Source organism: Podarcis bocagei (genome assembly GCF_964188305.1).
Source record: "Podarcis bocagei genome assembly, chromosome: 11".
Lineage (NCBI taxonomy): Eukaryota > Metazoa > Chordata > Lepidosauria > Squamata > Lacertidae > Podarcis > Podarcis bocagei.
In genome coordinates, this window is record NC_138136.1 from 27,591,582 (window position 1) to 27,615,930 (window position 24,349).

General features: G+C 41.9%; 2 protein-coding genes across 2 annotated transcripts in view; one reads left to right on the forward strand and one right to left on the reverse strand.

The window, feature by feature from the left end:
• Positions 1-12,407, forward strand: part of LIX1 (limb and CNS expressed 1) — a 34,190-nt gene extending 21,783 nt beyond the window's left edge. The window contains exons 3-6 of the mRNA XM_081212436.1: positions 239-379; positions 6,270-6,365; positions 8,077-8,154; positions 10,205-12,407. Coding sequence (XP_081068562.1) covers positions 239-379; positions 6,270-6,365; positions 8,077-8,154; positions 10,205-10,489 — 600 coding nt within the window. The 3' untranslated portion in view covers positions 10,490-12,407. The remainder of the gene's footprint in view (positions 1-238; positions 380-6,269; positions 6,366-8,076; positions 8,155-10,204) is intronic.
• On the reverse strand, positions 316-24,304 carry LOC308596997 (2'-5'-oligoadenylate synthase 1-like). The gene is made up of 10 exons (XM_081212451.1): positions 24,261-24,304; positions 22,370-22,511; positions 20,216-20,402; positions 19,891-20,081; positions 17,678-17,838; positions 17,363-17,487; positions 16,989-17,178; positions 15,683-15,892; positions 13,915-14,118; positions 316-432 (listed from the first exon to the last, which is right to left on the reverse strand). The coding sequence occupies exons 2-9, from the start codon at positions 22,508-22,510 to the stop codon at positions 13,962-13,964; spliced, it is 1,362 nt and encodes a 453-aa protein (XP_081068577.1). The 5' UTR covers position 22,511; positions 24,261-24,304; the 3' UTR covers positions 316-432; positions 13,915-13,961.
• Positions 24,305-24,349: the final 45 nt, after the last annotated feature.

A 24,349-nucleotide genomic window follows, 5' to 3' on the forward strand; every position in this document is an offset into this window, starting at 1 on the left:
AATCTGAGCCTGTACAAAAGAAAGAGGGTTGTAGAATCAAAAAGGGGGGAAAGTCAACAGAAACTTGGGTGGGAGCATCCAATTCAGGAAGACTCATCTCTCAGGAATGGTGGTATAAATATTCCAATTCATCACATTATAAATGACAAAACGTTCTATGGTGTTTGGCTGCTTCTCTCTTACCAGTTGAGGCAAACCCATCCTGCAAAGCTCTTACAACCATTTACTTCTATTTCAGTGCTGCCTGAGCAGAGCTGAAGCAAGACGAGATGCGGCAAAAGTGGCGCTAATAAATTCTCTCTTCAATGAGTTGCCTTGTCGCAGGATCACAAAGGAATTTATAATGGAGAGCGTTCAGGAAGCCGTTTCATCCACCAGTGTAAGTTCAATTCCATGGCTTTGTATGCTGTCATTGGCTGCATTTATGGTAAACTGCAGAACAGGAAGACAATAATTAATGTAAGATTCCAGATAAGAGTATCTCCATTGATAGGCTAGTGCTACTATGATTCATGTGCCTTTTCTTGACCTTCATTTCCTTCACATGTGGAGTCCACTTGGCTGATGGTGAGGTCAAGGATCCTGGGAAGTGGTTAATCTGGGCTGATCTCCCTCCCAAGAAATGTGGATAAACTTTTTATTTCCTGCAACTAGGGAGTCCGTCCTTTCCCTAAACTTCTATTAGTCTACGTGGCTGCACATACCATGAGTAACTTCGGTCAACATGGAAAATATTTTAGACCCTGTTGCAAATAGACGGCAGGTCATGGTGGCCCCATCCATTAGGCAATGTTTTTAGTAACCACATAATGCTTGGAGGAGAAGTTAACAAGACATACTCTTACATTTCCCAACAATTATCAACTTCTCTCCAGAAAGACTGGAGATAAGAGATGAATTGGGTAGCAGGTCCAGGGTAAGCAAATCAGATAGGATAGTTTTTTCAGATTCTAAGAATACAGTCATGCTCGGCAGCGGGCTCAGCAAAAGTGGAACCTAGGAAGCTGCCTTAAACAGAATCAGACTATTGCTCCATTATAGCTCAATATTATCTACACTGGCTGGCAACAGCTCTCCAGGAATTCAGACAGGGATCTCCTCCAGCCAACCTAAAGATGCCTGGGATCGAAATTGGGACCCTCTGTACGCAAAGCAGATGATCTGCCACTGAGCAGTGGTCCTTCTCCTACACTGAGCGCTCTGGTGGAGCCGGGCGCTGGAGCTGTGATGCGAGATGTCGCGTGCATGCTATGCAGACTGGACTCCTCACTTCAAACAAAATATTGAGGGGGCTGAAGACACCTCGGACCCCTAGAGGTGGTGCACCTGTATCAAAGGAAAATGCATCTCATTGTATATAGCTTGGACATAGTTCCCCTTTTCAAGATGAAACTGGGAAAGTTGACTCACCAATCAATAGTAAGGTAAAGGTAAAGGGACCCCTAACCATTAGGTCCAGTCGTGACCGACTCTGGGGTTGAGGCGCTCATCTCGCTTTATTGGCCGAGGGAGCCGGCATACAGCTTCCGGGTCAGGTGGCCAGCATGACTAAGCTGCTTCTGGCGAACCAGAGCAGCGCACAGAAACGCCGTTTACCTTCCCGCCGGAGCGGTACCTATTTATCTACTTGCACTTTGACGTGCTTTCGAACTGCTAGGTTGGCAGGAGCAGGGACCAAGCAACGGGAGCTCATCCCGTCGCGGGGATTCGAACCGCCGACCTTCTGATCAGCAAGCCCTAGGCTCTGTGGTTTAACCCACAGTGCCACCCGCGTCCCTAATCAATAGTACATCGATCCAGTAAAAGGAAAAGTTATGCACGCTTCACCCTCACTCATACATTCTTTAGAGTATCAGTTAAGAGCAATGTCATTACGGATAAAAGATCAGAAAAGTCTACTTGCGACCTGCTACTTTCCCCGAGGGCCACATCCACTCTTGGACTGAATAATAAAATATAAGGGAAACTAGCAATGGTTTCAAGACTAGGGCTGCCATTACTGGGATTTCAAAGGCGGAATTGGTGTCCAGGAGGAATTTCCAAAATGTGATCTGAATCTTAAGCAAGTCAATCAAAAAATCACAGGTTTTTCTGGGGGGGTTGTAAAACAAAAAACAAAACTCAACAACTTTCGGGGTGTCCTGGTTTTTGAAATATGGCAACAGTATTCAAGACTAAACCAGTGCTGTAAAGTATCCTAGTCTTTCCTTTCACTTTCCCACATCTCTGTTTCAATCCTTTATTCTCTACTATGTTACTGCCTCTGGCAAGGAAATGAGTTGGCAGGAGCTTTTGTCGCTATACATGCTGAAACCGAATCAGACTGCTAACATCTGCATTTGAGGTTAGCTTCAGTTTGCGTGGGTTGGCTTGGTGATGCTGTGGAGTGTCCTCAGCTACTGGGTTCTTTCAGGGAAACATCTGCATTTACTAATGGATACAGATTCCTTGTATGCGCTACACGTAGCATAGTATTTACTGTATGTATTTATATAGACACAGAAGCACTAGGTAAATGCAAGCTAATTCTATTGGAGAGGAACTTATTTTCAGTACCTTGCCCACATTATTGATTTATTAAAAGCTAAGTGCATTCACAGCCTTGGGATTGCTCTGCAAATAATCAGAAATTAATGTACCGAGTTAAAAGCCTATCAGAAAGTCCCGTGATACTCTGTAAATGTCAGCCCAGGTTTCAAGTTTCTTAAATCTGCACGTATGAACATCTTGAAACTGGAGATGCCATCTATTTTAACTTTCCCCACATCTGTCTAAGGTGCAATTAATCCCTGTATATAATCACTCTCTGCACTTTAAAGCGCAAGTGGGGAAACTGTGGCCCTTCTGGTGCCGAATGACTCCGTCTCCCATCAGCCCCTTGTAACATGGCCAATAGTAATGGAAGGTTGGGGTTGTAGTTCACCAGATGTTGGGGAATACAGCTTCTGTCTTCCCCAGCCAGAAGGCCATTGGAGGGCACCAGTTTGGAGAAGTCTGGATGATATAATAATCTAGATTCAAACCAAGTTTCCCCCATTTCCCACTGAATTTCAAATGAAATATCACATAGAGGGAGAGGATGGAAGTCATTTCTCGTTTATCCCCCATTATCATGCTGAAAACGTGTCCATGTGGATTAGGCGTTTGCAATGGTTAAAAATCAGTAATCTTATTGCAGGCGTGTTACAGCTTCTTACAAGTTGCTCAGATTCAATATTTTTAGTCATTGGCAGCAGGGGGGAAATACAGATCAGGAGAAGCATGTTGCTAATCCACTGAAAAGTAGAGCAAAATTCATGAAAGTTTTTTTTTTTCCTTTTTTTAAATGCTGGCTCAGTGAAAGACGTATGCTGCTTGAGACTCCAGAAGATTTAACAAAATCCTCCCATCTGTGCAGAAGGAACTGCTGATAAGCAAACGGGAGATTTGAAACGTCTTGGGAAGAGGGTTAAGAGCAGTGTGAGACACACAATTTGAAACTGTTCCTCTTTGATTGAAAGTTATAAGATTCTGGGGAGGTGGGAGGAGGAGTGCTTATAATGTTGGTGTATTTGCAGAGCAGTGGGGAAGGCCTGGGGTAGATCTGGTTTGTGGATGAAAGGATGCCTTTCTTCTCGAGCTTTACGAGTCTCATGCCCTTTTGAGGGACAATCCCATACATACATTTTGGAAAATGGACTATGATTTATTCAGAAATGATTTCGAAAAGAAGGTTCATTTAATGCAATTCATCATTTTTAATGGAATTTTTCTAAGGCGAAAAGCTTAAAATTGCAGAGTTTTAGACAGATGTCCCTTGGGATATTTAAAAGCCAGCATAAATATTTCAGCAGCAGTGTGTTAATGTTACTGCATTTCAAAAGCTATAAATTTGCTGACAGTTCTGCTAAAGAAACTGTCTCGTGTACAGAGTTGTGTTCAGCTCTGCATAGCTTCTCTAGAACGTTAAGGATTATGAGAAGAATTATAAGCATTTGACTCACAAATTGTCCCTCCGAATGGAAAACAACAAACCACTGTGTCTAAAGCTTCAGTCCTCCACGTCTACAGGGCTGTGCTATGCTAATGGGTTGCCCTACCAAAGGAGAATATGCAATATTATATATTCCAGTAACCTGAATCCACAATAGGTATGGGGAACCTGTGGCCCAACAGGTGTGCCTGGGCTACATCATCCCGAACCATGCTGAGTGCAGCTGGTGGGAGTTAAGAGTCCAATGATATCTGGAGAGCCATGGGTACCTGCTCTGCAAGTATGAGCCAAACCTTTTGAAGGACGAGCAGGTTCTTGGTGGGTCTGAGTTCCTCTTTGACCCTTGACTGCACCTCAGACTGGCTGTAAAATTGGACAGACGCTCATCTCCACACCTAGTCCAAGTGTAAGAGTCATTCTGCATTGAACTGCAACCTCAACGACAATGACAGCCTTCAAAGACGACCAAGCACCTCTTTGTAACACTTGATGGAATGCCTGTACCCTGAGAGTCAACATCTCAGGCACCCCCTGATGACCCTCTCTGTGAAAAGGTGGGATGGAGGTTTCAAGGGAGAAGGCCTTTTCAGTATGGCTGCTCACCTGCTATGATGGGATTGGAGGGAAGGCTGGGGGCAGCAGCCCCTAGCAAGGGAAGATGCACAATGCAGTGGCCCAGAGTGACTTCCAGGCAGCAGCCCCAGCAGTTCCTATGTCTCAGATTCTCTCTCTCTCCTCCCTGCTTGCCCTCCCTATTAAAGTGGGGTGCCTCCCATTTTATGCAATTTCAGTTATGCATGTGGGGGCCGAGAATATAACCCCCACGTAAGTGTGGAGACAACTGTAGTGGCCCTTATGTCTATGAAGTGCTGTCTGGATGCCCATGTTATCATATTTTCGGTGCCAGGTTAAGATGTTCCTTTACTTCCAGACCATTGATGGAATGGAATGTGCTGTTAGTTTTTTGTTTAATGACTTCATGCAAATTTAATATTTTATGGATTTGTTGTTTGCTCGCTTTTGTTTTTAACCAGGGAAATTTTAATTGTGAGATGCCTTGAGTGCTCTTCTAGAAAATGTTGTCTGAGAAATTTTAATAAACTAAACTGTCCCAACTGGACTGTCCCCTTCATCACCACATAAACATCTCCATCTCAAACCAGCTGCTCTGTGGAAAAGAATCCAAGAGACAGAAGGGCAGGTGAAAAAAGCCAACTACACAATATGCCTGTTTCTGCTCGGCTGGTTTTGTTTTGCTTTAAGTGTAGGGCTTTTAACACTTCCATTGTATCTTATTCATTTTGTGAACTGCTTTGAGGACTACATGCAAAAATGTTAGGTACAGATTTACTAAGCAAGTAAGTAAATATATAGCTTTGTAAACTGGTCTAAGATGGTGAAGACACCAAACAGAATCTCTTATTTGATTGATTTCGTTGTTGTTATTAAGATCTGCTGCTGCTCTGAGGCAAACTCAAACCAGACCTACCACAACTGGCTCACACCACCCAGTTGTGGTTATAAGTTACCTCTTTATATTCCAGTTGTTGAAAATCCTCTTTCAGCATCATTGAAGGAAGATGTGAACGTTTCAGAAAACCACGTTTTATGTTAGGAAGATGCACGTAGAAATATATGTGGTTTAAAACTAGCCATGATGATGTTTATGTCTCAATGTTATACCCTGGTCTGTAGCCGAAAGGAAGGAAGAAAAAGAGGCTATTGTGAATGGTTGTGTTCCACTTCCCAGATGATGGTGGTAATGGGAGGCATCAAATACTGTGATTTTATTATGGCTTTTGTAGTAGAAAATGGCCTAGTTCAGGCAACATGCTAAATCATAGTTGAGCATTATGAGAATGAGCTACAGTGAAGCTCAGGTTCCCAACTTTCTCCCAACTCTGGCTTAACTACAAGGAGGAATCTGGAAACATGAGCTTCTGGTTTAGATTAATTGCAACCTGTCCAGTCATTTGAACCTGTCAAACTGTGCTTAATGCTAACTGTGCTTTGGTTAAAACATAATTTAGTTCCATAATTTAGGATTCTTCAGAAACTTGCTAAACTATGGTTAATTGAAACGGGAAGAGAAATTTTCCAAATTCCTCCTTGTGGCCATGCCAGAAGGGAGAATGCACAAGATTCACTGTAACTTGTTCTGTCATTCTAAACTATGGTTTAGCCTGATGTCTGAACACATCCAATTTGTAATCTGAGGATGTGGAAATGGTTTGCATTTTTCCCCACCTAAGAATGTGTTTACGTAATTCAGAAAGTTCCTTTGGTCTTGTTAAAGGGTACTTTAAATGATGCTGATGACCCAGGCACAAGTATTGGAGCCTATCATTATATGCTGGAATCAAATATGGGGAAGACAATGCTGGAATTTCAGGTACAATTTAATGCTTTCAGACGAGCCAGTTTTTTAAAGGTTTGCAGCGCAATCTGTATGCTGTGTTCAGTGGGTATATGACTTACTAAAAAAAAGGATCTCAGCCTCAATTAAACGTATGGCTTCATTTATGTTTTGTACCTCCCTCCATTTGTTCCAACATGAACATTTATGCTATTCATACAGAGTAGGACAGAAAGCAGCATCTGAAAATGTTCAGTTGAATATTGAAAAATGAACTTGCAAGAGTAACTAAATAAGGCTTGTGGCTGTGTATGTGCACATGCTTTTTCCATATATTCTGATTTGGCTTTTTCCCTTTGTACCCTGTTTTCCAGATTAGATTCCAGTTGGAGAGAAGTTACCCTTTATTCATCTTATAGTGATTTAAATGTGTACTGGAAAACTAACTAAGCAGTCTGAGCTGATACTACTTGATGTTCCCAAAAAATTATTCAAGTCATATTTCAAAATCTGCCCCATGAACAAATTTCCTTTACAAGTATAGCTATACCAGCTTTGCTTTTGATGGTTGTTTTTCTTGTGTCTGATGAAAGGCAGACCATGGAAGTTTGACATAGCAATAGAATATCCAAGCGGAGGCAAGATTGTGCCTTTCTGGAACAGATGACAGCATGTTTGCAACACAGAATGCTCATAAAGTGAAACAATGGACCCCTTCCAATTTAAGTCTCATTTCAGACAAATGGTGATGCTTACACATGCCCCATTGTAACCCCATTGCTATGAAGGCAGTGTCTAAATTCTTATCTGGGTCCACTCTTCCAAATTGTTTTCTACACCCTTTTGCCTAGGACAATGACCGAGAAAACCATAAAAGATAATAGAGAAATAATAATAATAATAATAATAATAATAATAATAATAATAATAATTTATTATTTGTACCCCGCCCATCTGGCTGGGTTTCCCCAGCCACTCTGGGCGGCTTCCATAGAAACCAAAAAACACTAAAATATCATACATTAAAACTTCCCTGAACAGGGCTGCCTTAAGATGTCTTCTGAATGTCAGGTAGTTGTTTATCGTTTTGAAAGAAAGAGGGGCATAATCATTGTTCCAGGTACTTCCATGGTGCACTGAATAACTTTACTTTTATAATACTGCAATTACAAAAGTTGTTCTATAATTTAAAAAAATAACAAAGAGATAGGCAATGGTAAACTAATAATTGCCAGTAATAGACAAAATAATTGTCTCAATACATACTTTAGAATCACTCTCTAGTTATTAATGCTACTCTCTTGATAAATGTCAGTATTCCAACTAATTTAGGAGCAGCATACATCGGGTTTTTGTTTTGTTTTACTTTTTGTTTGAAAGGCAAGTGATCTAGTGTGACTCAGACTTAGTTCCACTCTAATCCACATACAAGCATTCAATAATGTTCTAGAAAGTCAAAAGAGTTCAGACATATTAGAGCAATCATCTTGAAGGCAATACAGAAAGACTTGATAATGGCTCTTCCTTGTGAACTCACACACAGTTCCTGTGCAGGTGGAGGAATTAGTTCCACGGCTGGAACACGAGGTTCCAAAACAGTCCTTCCATGATGCTTTTCAAGATGGAAAAACACATTTGAATCTAACCCAGTTCTCCCCCAGCAAATCCCCACTATTGTTTCACATACTGAAAGAGAGATTCTACTTTGAAGCAGTTCAATCAGAAGCCATTGGTTTTTCTTCCATAGGAACTGATGATAGTCTTTCAGCTGCTGCACTGGAATGGAAGCCTCAAAGCTTTGCGTGAAACAAAGTGCTCTCGACAAGTGAGTAACACAGCACTAATAGTGCACCCGTTTCCCCAACAGCAAAGCTGTACTCACATCACCTCTACCCAGTATGTTCCTTATGTTCTATGGACATGGTCCATTCTTAGGTGCCATTGATGGGAATTGAAATCAGTGGGATTTTTTAAAATTTAGGCACTCAGTGAGTCCCATTGAGTCTGAGACATCTCCATGTTTGTCTTTCACCCGCTTATGAAGATTATCAGAGATCACAAAGAAAGGAATATATGATAACAACAAGAAGATGAAAAAAATAACAAAAAGACTATCTGGACAGAACTGGATAGAACTGTTTAATCAAAGCAGCAGCAAAAGTGATGTTTGGACCCCTTTCGGAGCTTGAAGTATGGGTACCCCCAACAAAAATTTAAAAAATCTGGCTGTATTATTTGGAATTAATGTGATTTGGAATTAATGTGATTTGATTGGCCTGTTAATAAAAATTATATTTTTTAAAAAAAGAATCTGAAACATCTCCAAAGTTAAGTGTGCCCACAAATTAAGATTCCTCTTTAAAGACTGTAATGTCATTACAGATGTTCTAGGTTTAAAAGGATCCATTAGTGGACAAGTGTAAACCTAGGGTTGTATTCAAAAAGTCCCATTAGCACAAGGACTTCTATCTACACAGTGGACTTCCCATCCTGAGTCCTTCCTTCTCCCCAAATCTGTTCTATGGTTTTCCCAACCTTCCAGAGCAGTTGAGGAGGAAGAGAGTCATGGGGAGAAGAGAGGAAGATGAAGTCCTATTGCACAAGTGGAAGTGCTTGAGATAACAGGATGAATTCCCTGGATGCAACCCATAATTTATTTCTTTTTAAGAATTATGTAATTAGTTTTATAAATATATTAATGTTTTTTTTAAAAAAACAACAACACTGCATTTTAAAAATTATATACTTTCATAATTGCATAATTAACATTTAAAGGAATTATGTAATGAGTTGTCTGCTTTAAATGTTAAGACCTGCATATTCAGTTACATGAAAAATTAATCTCTTTTAAATGACCCAGTGATTAAGGACTATGCTCACTTCTAACAGACAAAGGCAGGATGCCTTTGAATGCCAATGCCAGGAATTGCAGGTGGGGAGAGTTCTGCTTGTGGGTTTCACATGAGCATCGCTTGGTCACTGTGTGAACAGAGTGCTGGATGAGATGGGCCTTTGGTCTGACCCAGCAGGACTCTTCAAATGTCCTTAAACCCAAGTAATGAGCTGATAGTTACATAGAGAAGCATGAATGAATGATGGAGCAGTCGGTTAACAAAACCAAATTTGCTATGGGTTTCAAGTTCTATTATTTCAAATAGTAATGGGGCAAGAGAGCAGTTCAGCTCGCGCAGGGCAAACCCTTGCTTTTGGACATCCAGGCTCCTGCACAACTAGAATTTCTTCAAGCTACCTTAACTACAATTTATTTGTTTAACTTCCACGGTCAAACACGTTTCCAATATCTGTTCTGAAATGTCCATGTCAGTTGCGAAAGATCCCAGAGCAGAACCTAACCCATTATTTTAGAATCCGTTGCAAGTATCAGAGGTAATGTATTTAGTGTTAACTCTGGAAATGTATACTCTTTTCTGACCAAACTAAGCCTCCTGATGTATATTGTGCTCTAAGAGGCTTAGTTTGGTCAGACTCAAGTATACATATCCAGAGTTAATACTAAATACATTACTGCTGGTAAATAAACCACCATAGCTGCTAGAGTAAGGTTACCAGACATCCCCGTTTCCCGGGGACAGTCCCCGGATTTACAAATCAGTCCCCTGACAAAATCCATCTATTTAGTAGGAAGTTGAAAAGTGTCCCCAGATTGAAAAAAATCTGTTACCCTTATGCTACAGGGTCATGAAAATATGTGTCCCAGGCTTTTTAGACTCATCTACCCATTACTATCTGAAACCAAAGGAACACATTGGTTGTCAGATGTGATTCCCCTGCCCCTCCAGCTCTCCTACCCCACTACAAAGCAATGGTGTATTTGTTACTAACTTTATTTTTTTTTTTTTTGAATGGGCAAACAGGAAGTGATCTCCTACTATTCCCAGTACAGTTTGGATGAAAGGATGAGAAGTCACATGGCTCTGGACTGGCTTATGAAGGAGCAAGAAACTCCGGGCATTATTTCGCAAGAGCTGCAAGTGGCCCTTAGAGAGCTGGAAGAAACCCGGAAAGCTGGACAAGAGCTGCGGTTTTACAAAGAGAAAAAAGAAATACTGGGCTTAGCACTGAGCCAGCTGTACAGTGATCAAGCCGCTGCCTCTTCAAATGATGATCGTATGAGTCTAGCCCTAAGTGGCTATCGCTAGGGCAGCCTAGGGCGCCGTTTGTATGAAACAGGTTAGCAAGGCTGGTCTGTAATGAGCTAATCCTGGATCATTCAGATCAATGTGAAACAACAGCTTGCCTTCAGCTGATTGTATAATGTACAAAGCAGAAACTCTCAAATTCCCCCCCCCTAAGGTGAGCAGCATGAGTTCCAAGTGCATGTGGAATCCACACAGCTCATGTGCAAGTTCACAGAATGCGTGAAGAAGCATTACTCAACACATGCCTCCTGTTTCACTGCATGTGAAACAAGTAAAGCTGCATTACAGTGTGAAATTCTGTGTGATGAAGACAGATTTTTAGAATTATTATTTTTATAAAAAAATATAGCTTAGGTTTGTAACTTCTTAAAGAACAGCAACAATCATTTAATAGCGTTGTATAATCAAAGTAAGTGTGGCAGAATTGTTTAGTATGTGAATTGAATTAATACATCTGAGAGATGTACAGAAATAAGGAGTGAAATGTCCCTGCAATAAGCAAAAACTGCCGGTTGATAGATATATATATATTGTTATTTAAAGTAGTGGTTGAAGGGACAGCAATAGGCTTCTAATCTTAGGGAAATCTATGACACAAAGCAGAAAGCCAGTTGTTATACTTGAAAAATGACCAATGCGGACATTCTTCTAGAAAAATAACTTGAGTCCTGATAATAAAATACATTAGCTACAGCAAAACCTGTGTAGATTTTTTATCTTGTTTATATGAGTAGTGAGTAAAATAACACTGCGATAGGCCAGTATTTGCAAGTGGCAAGTCCATTGCTTCTGATAGGAAACACAGATCTCAACTTTTCATTATTTTTGCTCATTGTACTGTATCAATACAGCAAATGAGAAAAAGATGACAATATACTTGATCAGCACCTGGAAGTAGTGGCTGGCTGTGCCCAGGGCCACATTCAGTTTTCAATGCCCCAGTAGTAAGACATGTGGGGCTACTGCGTTTCTGAACATCAGAATGTCATCAAAGAACAACTGACAACATCAATGATAATATTTATGTGTGATGAAATAAACCCTTTTGCAGGGTAAATGTAATGAATTGCTTTTATTTCTTGGCAGGGAAACAGACAACCATGTTTAATTTGTTTTGCTCACCATACTTATACTAGTTTCCTTAGCAAATGAGAAAAACAGCTTAGGAATGATTCAGGGTGGTTTAATAGCACTGAATGAAGTACAGTCGTACCTTGGTTCTTAAACAGAATGCTTTCCAGGAGTCCGTTCAACTCCCGGAACTGTTCAAAAACCAAGGCACGGCTTCCAATTGGCTGCAGGAGCGTCCTGCAGCCAATCAGAAGCCACACCAGATGTTCAGCTTCCAAAAAATCATTTGGAAACCAGAACACTCACTTCCAGTTTTCAGTCGTTCAGGAGCCGAAACGTACGAGTTCCAAGGCATTCGGCGACCAAGGTATGACTGTACTGCTGCTGCAGCTGAGGACCAACCAACTTACTGACAAAATTGTCAGCTTAAGTTCTGGGTTCCAGGTTTCTGAGAAATCGCCAGTGCCTGCAAATCCTTTCAGCTGAGCGAGATCTCACTTGCCCCACACCTGACATTATATGAGACATTGTATGGAAGATGGGCAGGTGTGGCTTAGTCAAAATGGCCCCATGTGCCAATTGGGGAGGCTTGGTGAACCTATTAGGCCAGTGAGATGAAGGTTTCCCATCCCTGATCCAACAACAACAATTTCAGAAAGTTCAACTGTACTTTGGAAGTAAATACAGTAATAATAATGACTTACAATTTTGGTCATGATTTTCAGCATTTGGTGAAGATCTTCCTAAATTTGAACCAAATTATGGGATGTTGTCAATGCCTGCCTTGGCTCTAACCTAAGCTATCTCTTCCACTGTCATGATAAACACTGCTCTGCTTATCAAGCACAATGCACTTGTGACTCTTACTGGGATTTCCATTGCAAGCAGATCAGATACACATATTCAGGCCTTTTTCCCAGCCGGAACAGGTGGCTGCGGGTAGCATGGTGATTGGTGCAATGGGGTGTCCCCCCCCAAAAAAAAACCAAGTTCTGGCACCTCTTTTTCTAGAAAAAAAGCTCTGCATGTATTATGAAGAGCCCTTGACAATGATTTATCAACACTGTGTTGCAAAAAGGAAACAAGACCGTTCTTTCAAGATTCATCTATAGCAGTCATGGGTCTGCTGCAGCAAATGGCAAAGAAATATAGTACTGAGAATTAGAATCAACCATTAATTTTAAAAAAGTATTTTACTGCCTCAAATCTTCTGTATCTTCTTTGATCTCACTCAAGTGTTGAATTTGGGCAATCATTTTGTAAAATAAACCGTTGTGAAAACATTTCAGGAAAAATGTGCTTATTGAGAGAATTCCACGTATTGTATGCAAATATTACAATAGGCTGCTTCTCTCTATGGTCTATGTGAAAGAAAGTACAGTGGTACCTTGGGTTACATACGCTTCAGGTTACATACGCTTCAGATTAAAGGCTCCGCTAACCCAGATATATTACCTCGGGTTAAGAACTTTGCTTCAGGATGAGAACAGAAATCGTGCTCAGGCGGCACGGCAGCAGCAGGAGGCCCCATTAGCTAAAGTGGTGCTTCAGGTTAAAAACAGTTTCAGGTTAAGAACGGACCTCCAGAACGAATTAAGTACTTAACCTGAGGTACCACTGTAATGCTTAAATCACTAAGCTTAAACATGCTATGGAATGTCAATGGAGAAGTAACCCCCCCAAAAAAACCCTACTCATGCACATTTCTTATTTACTTCTAACCTAAATATTCTTGACTTTTTCCAATCTTGGCAGCAATTCTTAAAACCTTGACCTCCTGAACCATAAAATTGCAACCATTTTTTTCTTCAAGTTTTAAAAAAAAACCAACACCTGGCCAACACTGATTTTTGTTTTTGAAAGGGAAAGTTACCATAGTTTTATTACCGTAATTGTATTTGCTGAATATTTCAGTCAATAGCCAAAGAGAGACTGCTTTTGGTGAAGCCTGAAAGGCCCTCTCTCTCTTTCTCTGAGTGGGGTTGATAAAATGTTTTCTAGGGAGGAACTCATCTTTCCTCTTACCTCCACCTGCTGCTCTCCCCTCTGAAACTTCCCACACCAACTGCTTTTAACCTTGCCAATGTTTGAGACCTATAGTTATCTTGCAAACATGGGACTGGAACCCCACGGGAGCAAACACAAGTTGGGAGGAGAGGTAGCACAGGGAAATAGATGGCTGTAGGAAGGGTTAAGCACCCCCTTTTACCTCAGCACCTTCTCCTCTTCAGATTACCTTCTCCCACAGCTCCTCCCACGGAGGAGGCAGTTTCATTGCACACAGCAGGTGCACAATTCATCGTTTTCTCAAGTTTTCATTTAGTTTCAACACCGGCATTTTCCCATGGCAGTACCTCAAAACTGGGTGCCCATTCTTCTGGAAGCGAGGCCAGATTTGGTTTCACCAGTTCTCTGCAAAAAGCCAGGGTTCCTTTGCTTGGATGCCATTAAAGAGCGGTTTAAGGAGGCTCTGCCTTGCCACATGAGCTACTTCGTCCCAGGCATTGCTGTTCTCGCACACATTAAAGGTTGGGTTCGCAGGATCCAAAACAAATGGCCTACAGGAGGAAGAGAGGCGTTGTCCATATGAACAAAGACAGGAAGTGCTGAGAGGCAGGTGCCTCTTTTACAGTACATTCAAGTGTAATGCTGTTTTCACACACAGAGCCTATCGTTTCAAGACCTCTTGAGCTGGAAATAATAATAATAATAATAATAATAATAATAATAATAATAATAATAATAACAACAACAACAACAACAACAACAACTTGTACCCCACCCATCTGGCTGGGTTTCCCCAGCCACTCTGGGCGGCTTCCACAAAGACCAAAATTACACTAAGATTTCACACATTAAAAACTTCCCTGAACAGGGCTGCCTTCAGATGTCTTCTGAATGTCAGGTAGATGTTTATCGCTTTGACATCTGATGGGAGAGCGTTCCACAGGGCAGGCGCCACTACCGAGAAGGCCCTCTGCCTAGTTCCCTGTAGCTTTGCTTCTCACAATGAAGGAACCGCTAGAAGGCCCTCGGCGCTGGACCTCAGCGTCCGGACAGAACGATGGGGGTGGAGACGCTCCTTCAGGTATACTGGGCCAAGGCCATTTAGGGCTTTAAAGGTCAGCCCCAACACTTTGAATTGGATAGCTCAGTCGGTGCTGATAACACCAAAGTTGCAGGTTCAATCCCTGTATGGGACAGCTGCATATTCCTGCACCTGCAGGGAGTTGAACTAGACGATAATCAGGGTCCCTTCCAACTCAACCTACGATTCTATGATTCATCAGCTGAACGCATCAGCTGAAAGGAAGTGATGTCATTTCTTGGGTGAAGAAAGCACAGATCCAAAACCATGGGAAATTGCAAGTCCAGGAATGAAGGCAGGAGCCACACACAAAACTGGAGCTGTGTGGGTGGGTGGGTGGAGAGAGAATTACCCAGCAGTATGAACTAGACATTTTCCAGAACCAAGTACAACATTGCTCTTGTTCTGGTAAGGGAACAAACATCAAAAGACAAAGGAAGCAGCAGGGCAGCCTGGCTGATTTATGAGCAATGGCCTTCACAGAATCAAAGGCCCTGTAAAAAGCAAAAAGCCACAAGAAAGCCCCCCCCCCCCGACAGCACCAGCAAGCAATATTCAATGTCATGAACTGGCAGGACAATGGGGGGGGGAGGAAGAGGGTCCTGGAGACTGAGACTGAGATGCACTGAGGTCAACTGGTGATGGGGAAAGAGCAGGGCCATAGCTAGGGGGTGGTGAGGTGGGCCCCTGCCAGAGGCACAGGCGAGAGGGGCGCTCAAAACCAGCCCAAAAAAATGTCCATAAATATGTCTATAAATAAAAATATTGATTATTGCCTCATAAGAAAAGCTTTTAAATAGAGGGTGAATGGGTGGAGGGGGGTGGAGGAGAGGTGGAAAGAATAACGAATATGTCCATGAGTAGGGGGCGCAATCTGGACGGTTCTGCCAGGGGCACAATATCACCTAGCTACGGCTCTGGGAAGGAGAGGTTGGTGGAATCAGCTTTTCCTAGCAGTGGAAGCTCTAGATTAAATTTCAGCTGCTGGGAGCATGTACTAAAGAGGCAGACAAGTATGTAATGGGCTTACTCACCTGGTTTGCTTTACAAACACCTTTTGGAAAATTGGAAAATTGGGTCTGTAATGTTTGTGCCATACAGCACAGATTTCTTGATACTGAACCAAAAGCTTCAGGATGGCTCTCATTCCCTGTACATAGCTGAAAAACATTGGTTTCCCAGCCAGCTCCCATACATAGATGGTGATGAGTTCCACAGCGTAGGAGGAAGGGAGCCTGCGAAACCTAAACACACACACAGCACACATTTAGCAGCTGCACAGAAGGAGCTGCCACAGGAAACGGTCAAAAACAAAAGCTGTAGATCAAATAAAGGCTGGAGAGACAGTAGCAAAATCCAATTTGGGCCTCCCGTTTGATTTAATATCCATGCCTTGCAAAGAATGATAAGCCAGGAGTAGCTAGGAAAATATAGATTAAATATTGTTTCTCCCCTGGTATGTACGCTCTCTCTTTTTGCAAATGTGTGGGTCACTCACTCACAAGGGGTTGAAACAATGCAAAAATCTACAGATTGGGAAAACAGAAGGATCTGACGTTGGTTCAGTACTCAAAAGCTTGCATTGGCTGCCCATACAATACTAGGCCAGGATCAAAATTATTGGGTTATTTTGCAAGGCCCTTAACAACTTGGGTTCAGGATCACTGAGATTTACAGAGGAGTAACTGATAGTGGTCTCCCATGGTTTGGATGTGCAATTCATATCCATCAGGAGTCACTACTGAAACAAGGCTGCATTTTAATGTTGTACTTAATCTTGTTTTTAATCAGTTGTATTTTAATCAATTGTTTTTACCTGGTGTTAGCCTCTCTGAGCCTGGTCTTGGCTGGGGAGGGCGGGGTATAAATAAAATTTATTACTATTACTACTACTACTATTATTATTATTATTCATTCTGCATTGTGTGCCCAGACAGGCTCTCTCTCTGTTGAACTTACTGAAGACACTTATATTTTTTGTTCCAGCAGGCATTCTAAACTGAATTGTGATACTATAGCCTTAACCAATTTTTTTATTTTCATTGTATTGCATTTCTTGTGTATAAATTGTTTAAATCAAAGGGTTCCCAAACCATGGTCAGTGGTCCAGCAGTGGTCTGTGAGCTTCATTCAGGTGGCCATACGGCATCCGGCACAGTACGTTACAATTGCTACAACAGGCAGAAAAACCATTAAGTGTTCTGCCAAGACCCTCATCAATTTCCAAGTGGTTCATGGGGAACAAAGTTTGGGAACTGCTGGGCTTAATGGCAACAGCAGCAGGAGGAGGAGAAGGAGATGATAAATGAGTTCAGTTGTGTTTGGATACGAGCAACCTACTTGTTTTCTTCTCCCGGTGTTGCAAATGAAGTTTTGAACCAGTGCTTCATTAAACGTATGAGATCTTTCACCCTCTCTGTTGACGCCTTGACAAACTCAACTTGGTACTTCAACAGGGCCATAGCGTACAGCTGGATTTTATCACTGTCACTGCAGTGGTAGAGCTTGCGGTAAAAGCTCTCTTTTAAACCTGTTAACACCAAACAAGAGATAAGGCTAATGACACTCCCTTGGTCTCCATTTCTTAAATCAAATCGGACAGATTTCGGGCTAATGGAAATATTGTTGCAGTCTGAATTACAATAAAGGTAGATCTCCATAAGTATTATTGGACAGTGAGGGGGTGGGAGACACCACCCCCAGCCAGCTCTTACCTGCTGATAATGTAGGCCCAAACATGTCATAACAAGGCATTATGTCAAACAAGTGGCCGTGGTGATCTTTATAACACTTAAAGTAGAACCTTAAGGAAAATGGTGTCCTTTCCTGCAATATTACCCTAAGTAGAAAAGAAAGGGGAGAATAAGGCTTTAATTCTACCTCTACTTACCTGGGAGTAAGCCCTATTGAATTTCACAGGGCTTACTTCTGAGTAGACATAGTTAGAATTTAACTGTTAATCAGTGGCATGCTAATGACTTTACAATAATTGGGGGAAATGAAGGGAGAACAAAAATCTCAGTCCAAACCTGTTGATCCAGGAAGGTTTAGTTAGTTTTTTCCCTAACTCTTCTAGTACTTCGGGAATTTTTCTTTGGCAGTCTTCTAAACTTTGAAAGGCACTGCTAAAAAGAACTATGTCCACATCAGATGAATCTTGCACATCAGTTCTTTTTATATATGAACCGCCCTGTTACGTAAGATATTAACAGAAGGTTGTTAGTCCTTGACTTTAACCCACCTAGTACCAATGTTCCCAAGGAAGAGCAAGACTAGCCATGTGTCAGCTGTTCAACCCAGGCAATCTGCATCACTTTGGATCACAAATGGAGGACACTGCTTCACTGCTTATGGAGTAGATGACTCTGAATGGCTCCCATAATGTAGGCCATATCACATATTCATTAATGTGATGACTCTGGTTCCAAGCATCAGACAGGACTTTGATACAGAAGAGGAGCAGTTAAGTCTGTCTTACCCACCACAACTTGGGCAGAAGAGTGAGACCCAGTCCCTGATCTCAACCCTGGAACTGGACCTTGAGACCCTGGTGCCACAGCACCTAGAAATAGGCCCCATCAGCAGCACACAGTTAGAAGGAGTATCATGCAGTTTGAACAGCCGTGGCTTCCCTCAGGGAATCCTGGAATTTGTTAAATGCACTTAGAATTGTTAGGAGGTTCCCCTTACAAAGATACAACTACCAGAATGGTTCCGCATTCCCTCCCTCTTCTGATGGAATTATAGCTCTGCGAGGGGAATAGGGGCCTCGCAGCACCCATAACAAATTACAGTTCCCAGGATTCCCTGAGGGAACCATGGCTCATTAAAGTGGTGTGATACTGCTTTAAATGTATAGTGCAGATGGGGTCATAATACTTCCTGTGCATGTCGTACCTCGAAATGAACGAAGTCTCATTATGTTAGCCACCTCCCATTTTCCCATACATGGAACAGATGAAAGTAAGGGAAGGACACAGAAGTGCTTGGATCCAAACCCAAGGGCTGTCCTTTAAAGTTATTCACTCTACTCCTTATGGATTGAAGGTAGCATGGAACCTGGGCCCATAAGGATATAAATCTTCCTCTGGAGCTAGGACTCCATCAGAACAAGTTGCTTGCTCCCAATGATCTGTCCATGGTCCTGCATGCTAATTATCTGACCCTCTTGTTTTTCCTGAAATCCAGACCCCTGACTATCATCATCGTGGACTGTCATCTCCCTTAATTCTGGTTCTTCCTATCATCTCCAACCACTGGTTGGACACTCTGCCTCCCGGGCCAGGCATAGCCTCTGCCACCTCTGGACAAGACAATTAAGTCATGCAGGTTCTTGAAAGTGGTGTTCACCTGGGACATGGCCTATCATAAGAACATTAGACAACCCTGTTGGATCAGGCCAAGAGTCCATCTCACCCATCTCACTCATCCTGTTCTCACAATGCCTATGGGAAGCCTGAAAGCTGGACACAAATGCCACAGCACTCTTTCAGCAATTCCCAGCCACTGGTATTCAGAGACAAACTGTCTCTGTCAGTGAAGGTAGGACATAGCCTTGCTCTCCATAAATTTGTCTAATCCTCCTTTAGAACCATCCATGCTCCCAACATAAACTGTATTGGGTTGCAAGCCAAGTAGCTGCTTCACTCATGACATCTTTCCTCCATAGAGATAACGCACACCAACACAGTATGCTGTGCTGTGTTATGTCAATGTGAGTGTTTACTTTGCCCTGAATACAGTATATGCATGTACATATCAGATTCTCAGCTGACATATTCATGGCAAGTCACTAGGTCTTGGCTAACTTCTTATGTCTTTTTCCTTACATAGAGATTAACAGTGATGAAGCAGCCCCAAGCAGCTTAAGATCCTGACTTACCAAAGTCCATTGATTGCAATGGGCCTACTCTGACTTAGTCAAATACCACCCTTTTTAAATTTAAATGTGTTGCCTCGTGCCCCAAAATTTCTCAGCCAATTGCTGTATTTGAAGGGAAGATTTGCATATCCCCCCCAAGTAGGAAAACATTGCATATTCAATTCTTATAAAATAGCATATCTTCACAGCAGGATAACCTTGAGGAAAATGGGATGTGTGCAACAAAGAGGGAACTAATGCACATTTATGGTATAAACACACACACAACTGTTTGCAAAGGTCCTTAGACGTGAAATACTAGATACAGGAAGTGCAACACTACTGTGATCAATCTCAAGTAGAATGTGGCATCATCAGTACCTTCGTGACATATGTAATTGGTAATGGAAACACTTCTTCAATGAACTCAATGATCTTTTCAACTTCTGATGCACAGCCCCACCTTACAGCATTTGAGATTGGTCGGAGTTTTGCTTCCACAAATTTCGTTAATTCCGCAGGTGTTTTGTACTCTAATATGTTTTCAGGTTTAAACGCAGTGGACATTTGAGCTATACAAGAGAGAAATCAAGGTGAATTACGAGTTTTTGCCTGAAAAGGAAGGGATGAGGAGAAGCTCTTAAAAAGTAAGGTTTAAAATCGGGTGGTCCTTGATAATGCGATCACTTCGAAACAGCAGTGCTACCTCTTTTGCTGGCAGTGAAGTGATGCTCTTGCTTCTCATGGTATTCCCTGGCATGGGCTGTTCCAAACTGCCTGGGGCACATCCTACAGGATGTCAGTGTTTCCGTGGCCACAAATTTTGTTCTCCTCTTACGAGTCATATCCCAGTAGCTTCTGTGATTGCTGGTCAGTATCATTTCATGATCAGTCTGTCAATAAAGAAGAGAAGAGATATATACTGAGCTGAGATGCAGGGCCTGGAAAGAGATTAAAGATGGGAGCAAGGAAGTATGCGTGGATAGTATTCTTGTCTTTAAAATGGTATAGCAGAAAGTTAAATGCCCTTTTTTACTTGATATCTGGTTTTAGGTTTGTCTTTCTTAATGTAGACAGGTGTATACAACTGTTTACATTTTTGATCAGCCAGACATTTTAATCATTTTGTACTATTTTTATGATATTTTCTATTTTATTGTATATGCTGCCATACACTGCCTTGTTATGCTACATGAACTTGTGATAGATAAATGTTTTTACAAATAAATGGATCGTAATTTATCTTCTCACATTTATATACCGCTATTTTCCCCCACATGAAACCAAGATATCATACATGCAGTTCCCAGGTGTTCATCTATCCAGACACAGTCCTAGGCTAGCAAGGCAATGGCCACAAATATCTTCAGACTATACCCTGGGACCACCTTTGTTTCCATTCATTCTCCATTCATTTTCAGGAACTTTGTTTTGTGGCTGAAAAGGTCACAGGGCATTGCTGACTCAGTCATATGCCATAAGTGGGCATGCCAAGGAAGAAGACACAGAGGAGGCTTCAATTGCCAAAGGACATAACAGGACAGGAATGGCATGGTAGGATGGAGGCTTGCATGTGGGATTTGGTTTCTTAATCTGGTTTTTAGCTGATGAGATTCAATTAACGCAGTGCAACAGTGGAAGCCAACGCAAGGACTCCCAGTTGCACAATGAGGGCTCTCCCATCCTCCCCAAATCTGCTCTAAAAGGTAAGGAGAACCCTTCGAATAGCACCCAGTGGGAGGAGAGAGGAGAAATTCTTAGGCTAATTGAACTACAGTGGTACCTTGCGTTACATATGCTTCAGGTTACATACGCTTCAGGTTACAGACTCCACTAACCCAGAAATAGTGCCTCTGGTTAAGAACTTTGCTTCAGGATGAGAACAGAAATCGTGCTCCGGTGGTGCAGCAGCAGCAGGAGGCCCCTTTAGCTAAAGTGGTGCTTCAGGTTAAGAACAGTTTCAGGTTAAGAACGGACCTCCGGAACGAATTAAGTACTTAACCTGAGGTACCACTGTATTGTAATAGCCCCACGTTATAAAGGATACATGCCACAATGCAGGCATGGCCTGATCTGTCAACAGCTTCTGCATACACATGTTTTACAATAGTGCACATGTTAAAACACACACAAACACCACCATTTTGGCTTTTAGGTTTTTAATGTGTGGTACATTTTGGTTTTAGCATATGCAACCACACCTACATGGTAAAAACAATTTCCAGAAGGAGTGGCATGTTGGTCTGTTGCAGCAAAAAAAACATAAGATACCTCAAAGGTTAAAATATATATTGGCACAGGTGTTTGTAGACTAGAGGGAACTTCATCAGGAAAATGACAGTCTGAAATACACACTGCTGGTCTAAGACCGTTATAATCTGATTGATTGAGTCTGAGATACAGGTATACAGGTACAAGACAAAGACAGATAGTAATTGTGAGGCCAGAGAGTAATGAAATGGAAGAAATACAGCGATACTTGCATTAAAGCTCAACTGTATGTAAAATAATCACAGTGACCATTCACCAAGCAGTGTAACATCCACTTGTAATTAACAATTGTGATGGAATAAAAACTCATCAGCTCAACTCATGTCACAGGCGATAAATTTAAAAACTGTTAATTTAGCAGTTTCATATTGGAAATTCCCAATTGTTTTGTTCAAGAATGGTCTCCTTAAGGAAAGCAATAGAATGTCCCGTGAGGTTAAAATACTCTGATGGTTTGTAAATATTGCCATTTCTAACGTTACACACACAGCGTCTCCAGGCAGGTGCTTAATACGTGTGTAGTATCTTGCTTACATTTTCATTTATTTGCTTGGACAAAGGAGGAGGAAGATGACACGTTCCACCCTACCTTTGCATGCTCCTTGCCACAAGTTTCACAGTGAACTCTCCCAAGATGTTTAGCTTGAAAATGGTATCTCAGAGCTGTGCGGCTGACAAAGTCATTCCCACATCTCTCACAGTTGTAAGATCTGGGTCTTAGGCCCCACATCCTTTAAAAGGACAAAACAAAAAGTTAACTATTCACACACACACACTGGGGGGTGGGTATGGGAAAGAGAGAATCTCAACTATAAGGTATAGGTAAAGGGACCCCTGACCATTAGGTCCAGTCGTGGCTGACTCTGGGGTTGCGGCGCTCATCTCACTTTATTGGCCGAGGAAGCCGGCATACAGCTACTGGGTCATGTGGCCAGCATGACTAAGCCGCTTCTGGTGAACCAGAGCAGCGTACGGAAACGCTGTTTACCTTCCCGCCAGAGCGGTACCTATTTATCTACTTGCACTTTGACGTGCTTTCGAACAGCTAGGTTCGCATGAGCAGGGACCAAGCAACGGGAGCTCACCCCGTTGGGGGATTCGAACCACTGACCTTCTGATCGGCAAGCCCTAGGCTCTGTGGTTTAACCCACAGCGCCACCCACGTCCAACTATAAGAATAGCTAAATTAGGAGTGTCATACATCTGGAATACTGCATCCGGGCGTAAATTGGGGAAATGTCCTGGAAAATCTGGATGTATGGCAACCTATGTTGGCAGTGCCAGTTTTCCATAAAAATATCTCAAAAACTGCATTTTTTGTGATTTTGCCCCAAAAGCTCAACAACTTTGGGCAAAAACAAAGAAAATATCAAAAACTTTGCCAATATAAGCTCAACAATTTTCTGTCCAGATTTTCACTGTCTGAAATATGCCAACCTTAAGCTAAATGCCAACCTAAACACATTACTCCAGGGAGCCAGTGGATTATTTGTACCGTACAGCTTAATTCTTTCAAAACTAGTTGATCATAGCCTGTTCTGCTTGTGGCAACACAGCGAGGTGGCCACTCCCTAAATCATCTGACTAAATTATTCCATGTGCTTCTGCTTCTTTCCCGTTTGTTTTTCAAATACACGATATAAAGGGGTAAATTACAAAGGAAGGGTTTTCTGCCAAAAATAATCTTACCTTGGCAAAGCTATCCTGTCTGCATTTCGTAGCAAGTGTGTTTATGTACTCGTTTCCCAGTTACAGTCCTTTGAGGACAGCACATTTCTCAAGTATGTACCACCCCCAGATGCTTAGAATTCTGGGAATTGTGGTTTGTGCCTCCACTGTTGATTGTTCTCTTTGGGAATTGATAGTTATCACGCTTCTGGTCAGCCCTGGAGCCGCAAAAAGACGGGGTGCAGCTCCTTTCTATACTCTTGGAAGCTTTGCAGCAATACAAAGAAGAATTATGCATCAGATGCAAAACCTTTTCTTTCTTTCTTTCTTTCTTTCTTTCTTTCTTTCTTTCTTTCTTTCTTTCGTTCGTTATGGGAGTTCCTGCCACTTTGCAAAGCTAGTGTTGTTGGTCACCTGGACAACACTTTCTTGGCAAATATTTGATTTCCCCCACCACTTGGTTTATAGACTGTTGTTTAATGTGAGCCCCGAAACCCAGTCCAGCGTCTTAACTACACTTGCAAGCCATAGTTTGTTCTTGATTTGTAAGCCCTGGTTTGTGTTAAGTGTAGCTAGCAGAATGTTCTCTTTTGTCATTTTCTTATTCATAAACATGAAAAACACCTTTGGGGGGGCTTGGGTAATCTAGACTTCTCCATTTTTACATTGTTTAGTCTTACCCAACTTTCACAGCTGGTGATTCATATTGCAGTTCTAACCATGTCTGCTCAGAAGTAAGGTGCATTGAATTCATTGGCGTTTACTCCCAAGCAAGTGGGGTTAGGACTATAGCTTAGTGTATAGACACTTACCCATTCCATGTGACAAATGTGACAAGCTCTGCTTGAAATCTTCTCTCTAGGGTAGCTTTTCTGGCCCAGCACTGTTGTATACTTGCTCT

Coding starts and splice junctions, on each gene's coding strand:
- LOC308596997 (XM_081212451.1), bottom strand. CDS start 22,510: ATGTGGGGCCTAAGACCCAGATCTTACAACTGTGAGAGATGTGGGAAT. Junction 20,403..22,369: donor GTGGCAAGGAGCATGCAAAG/GTAGGGTGGAAC, acceptor CTTTATTGACAG/ACTGATCATGAAATGATACT. Junction 20,082..20,215: donor CTTCACTGCCAGCAAAAGAG/GTAGCACTGCTG, acceptor TCTCTTGTATAG/CTCAAATGTCCACTGCGTTT.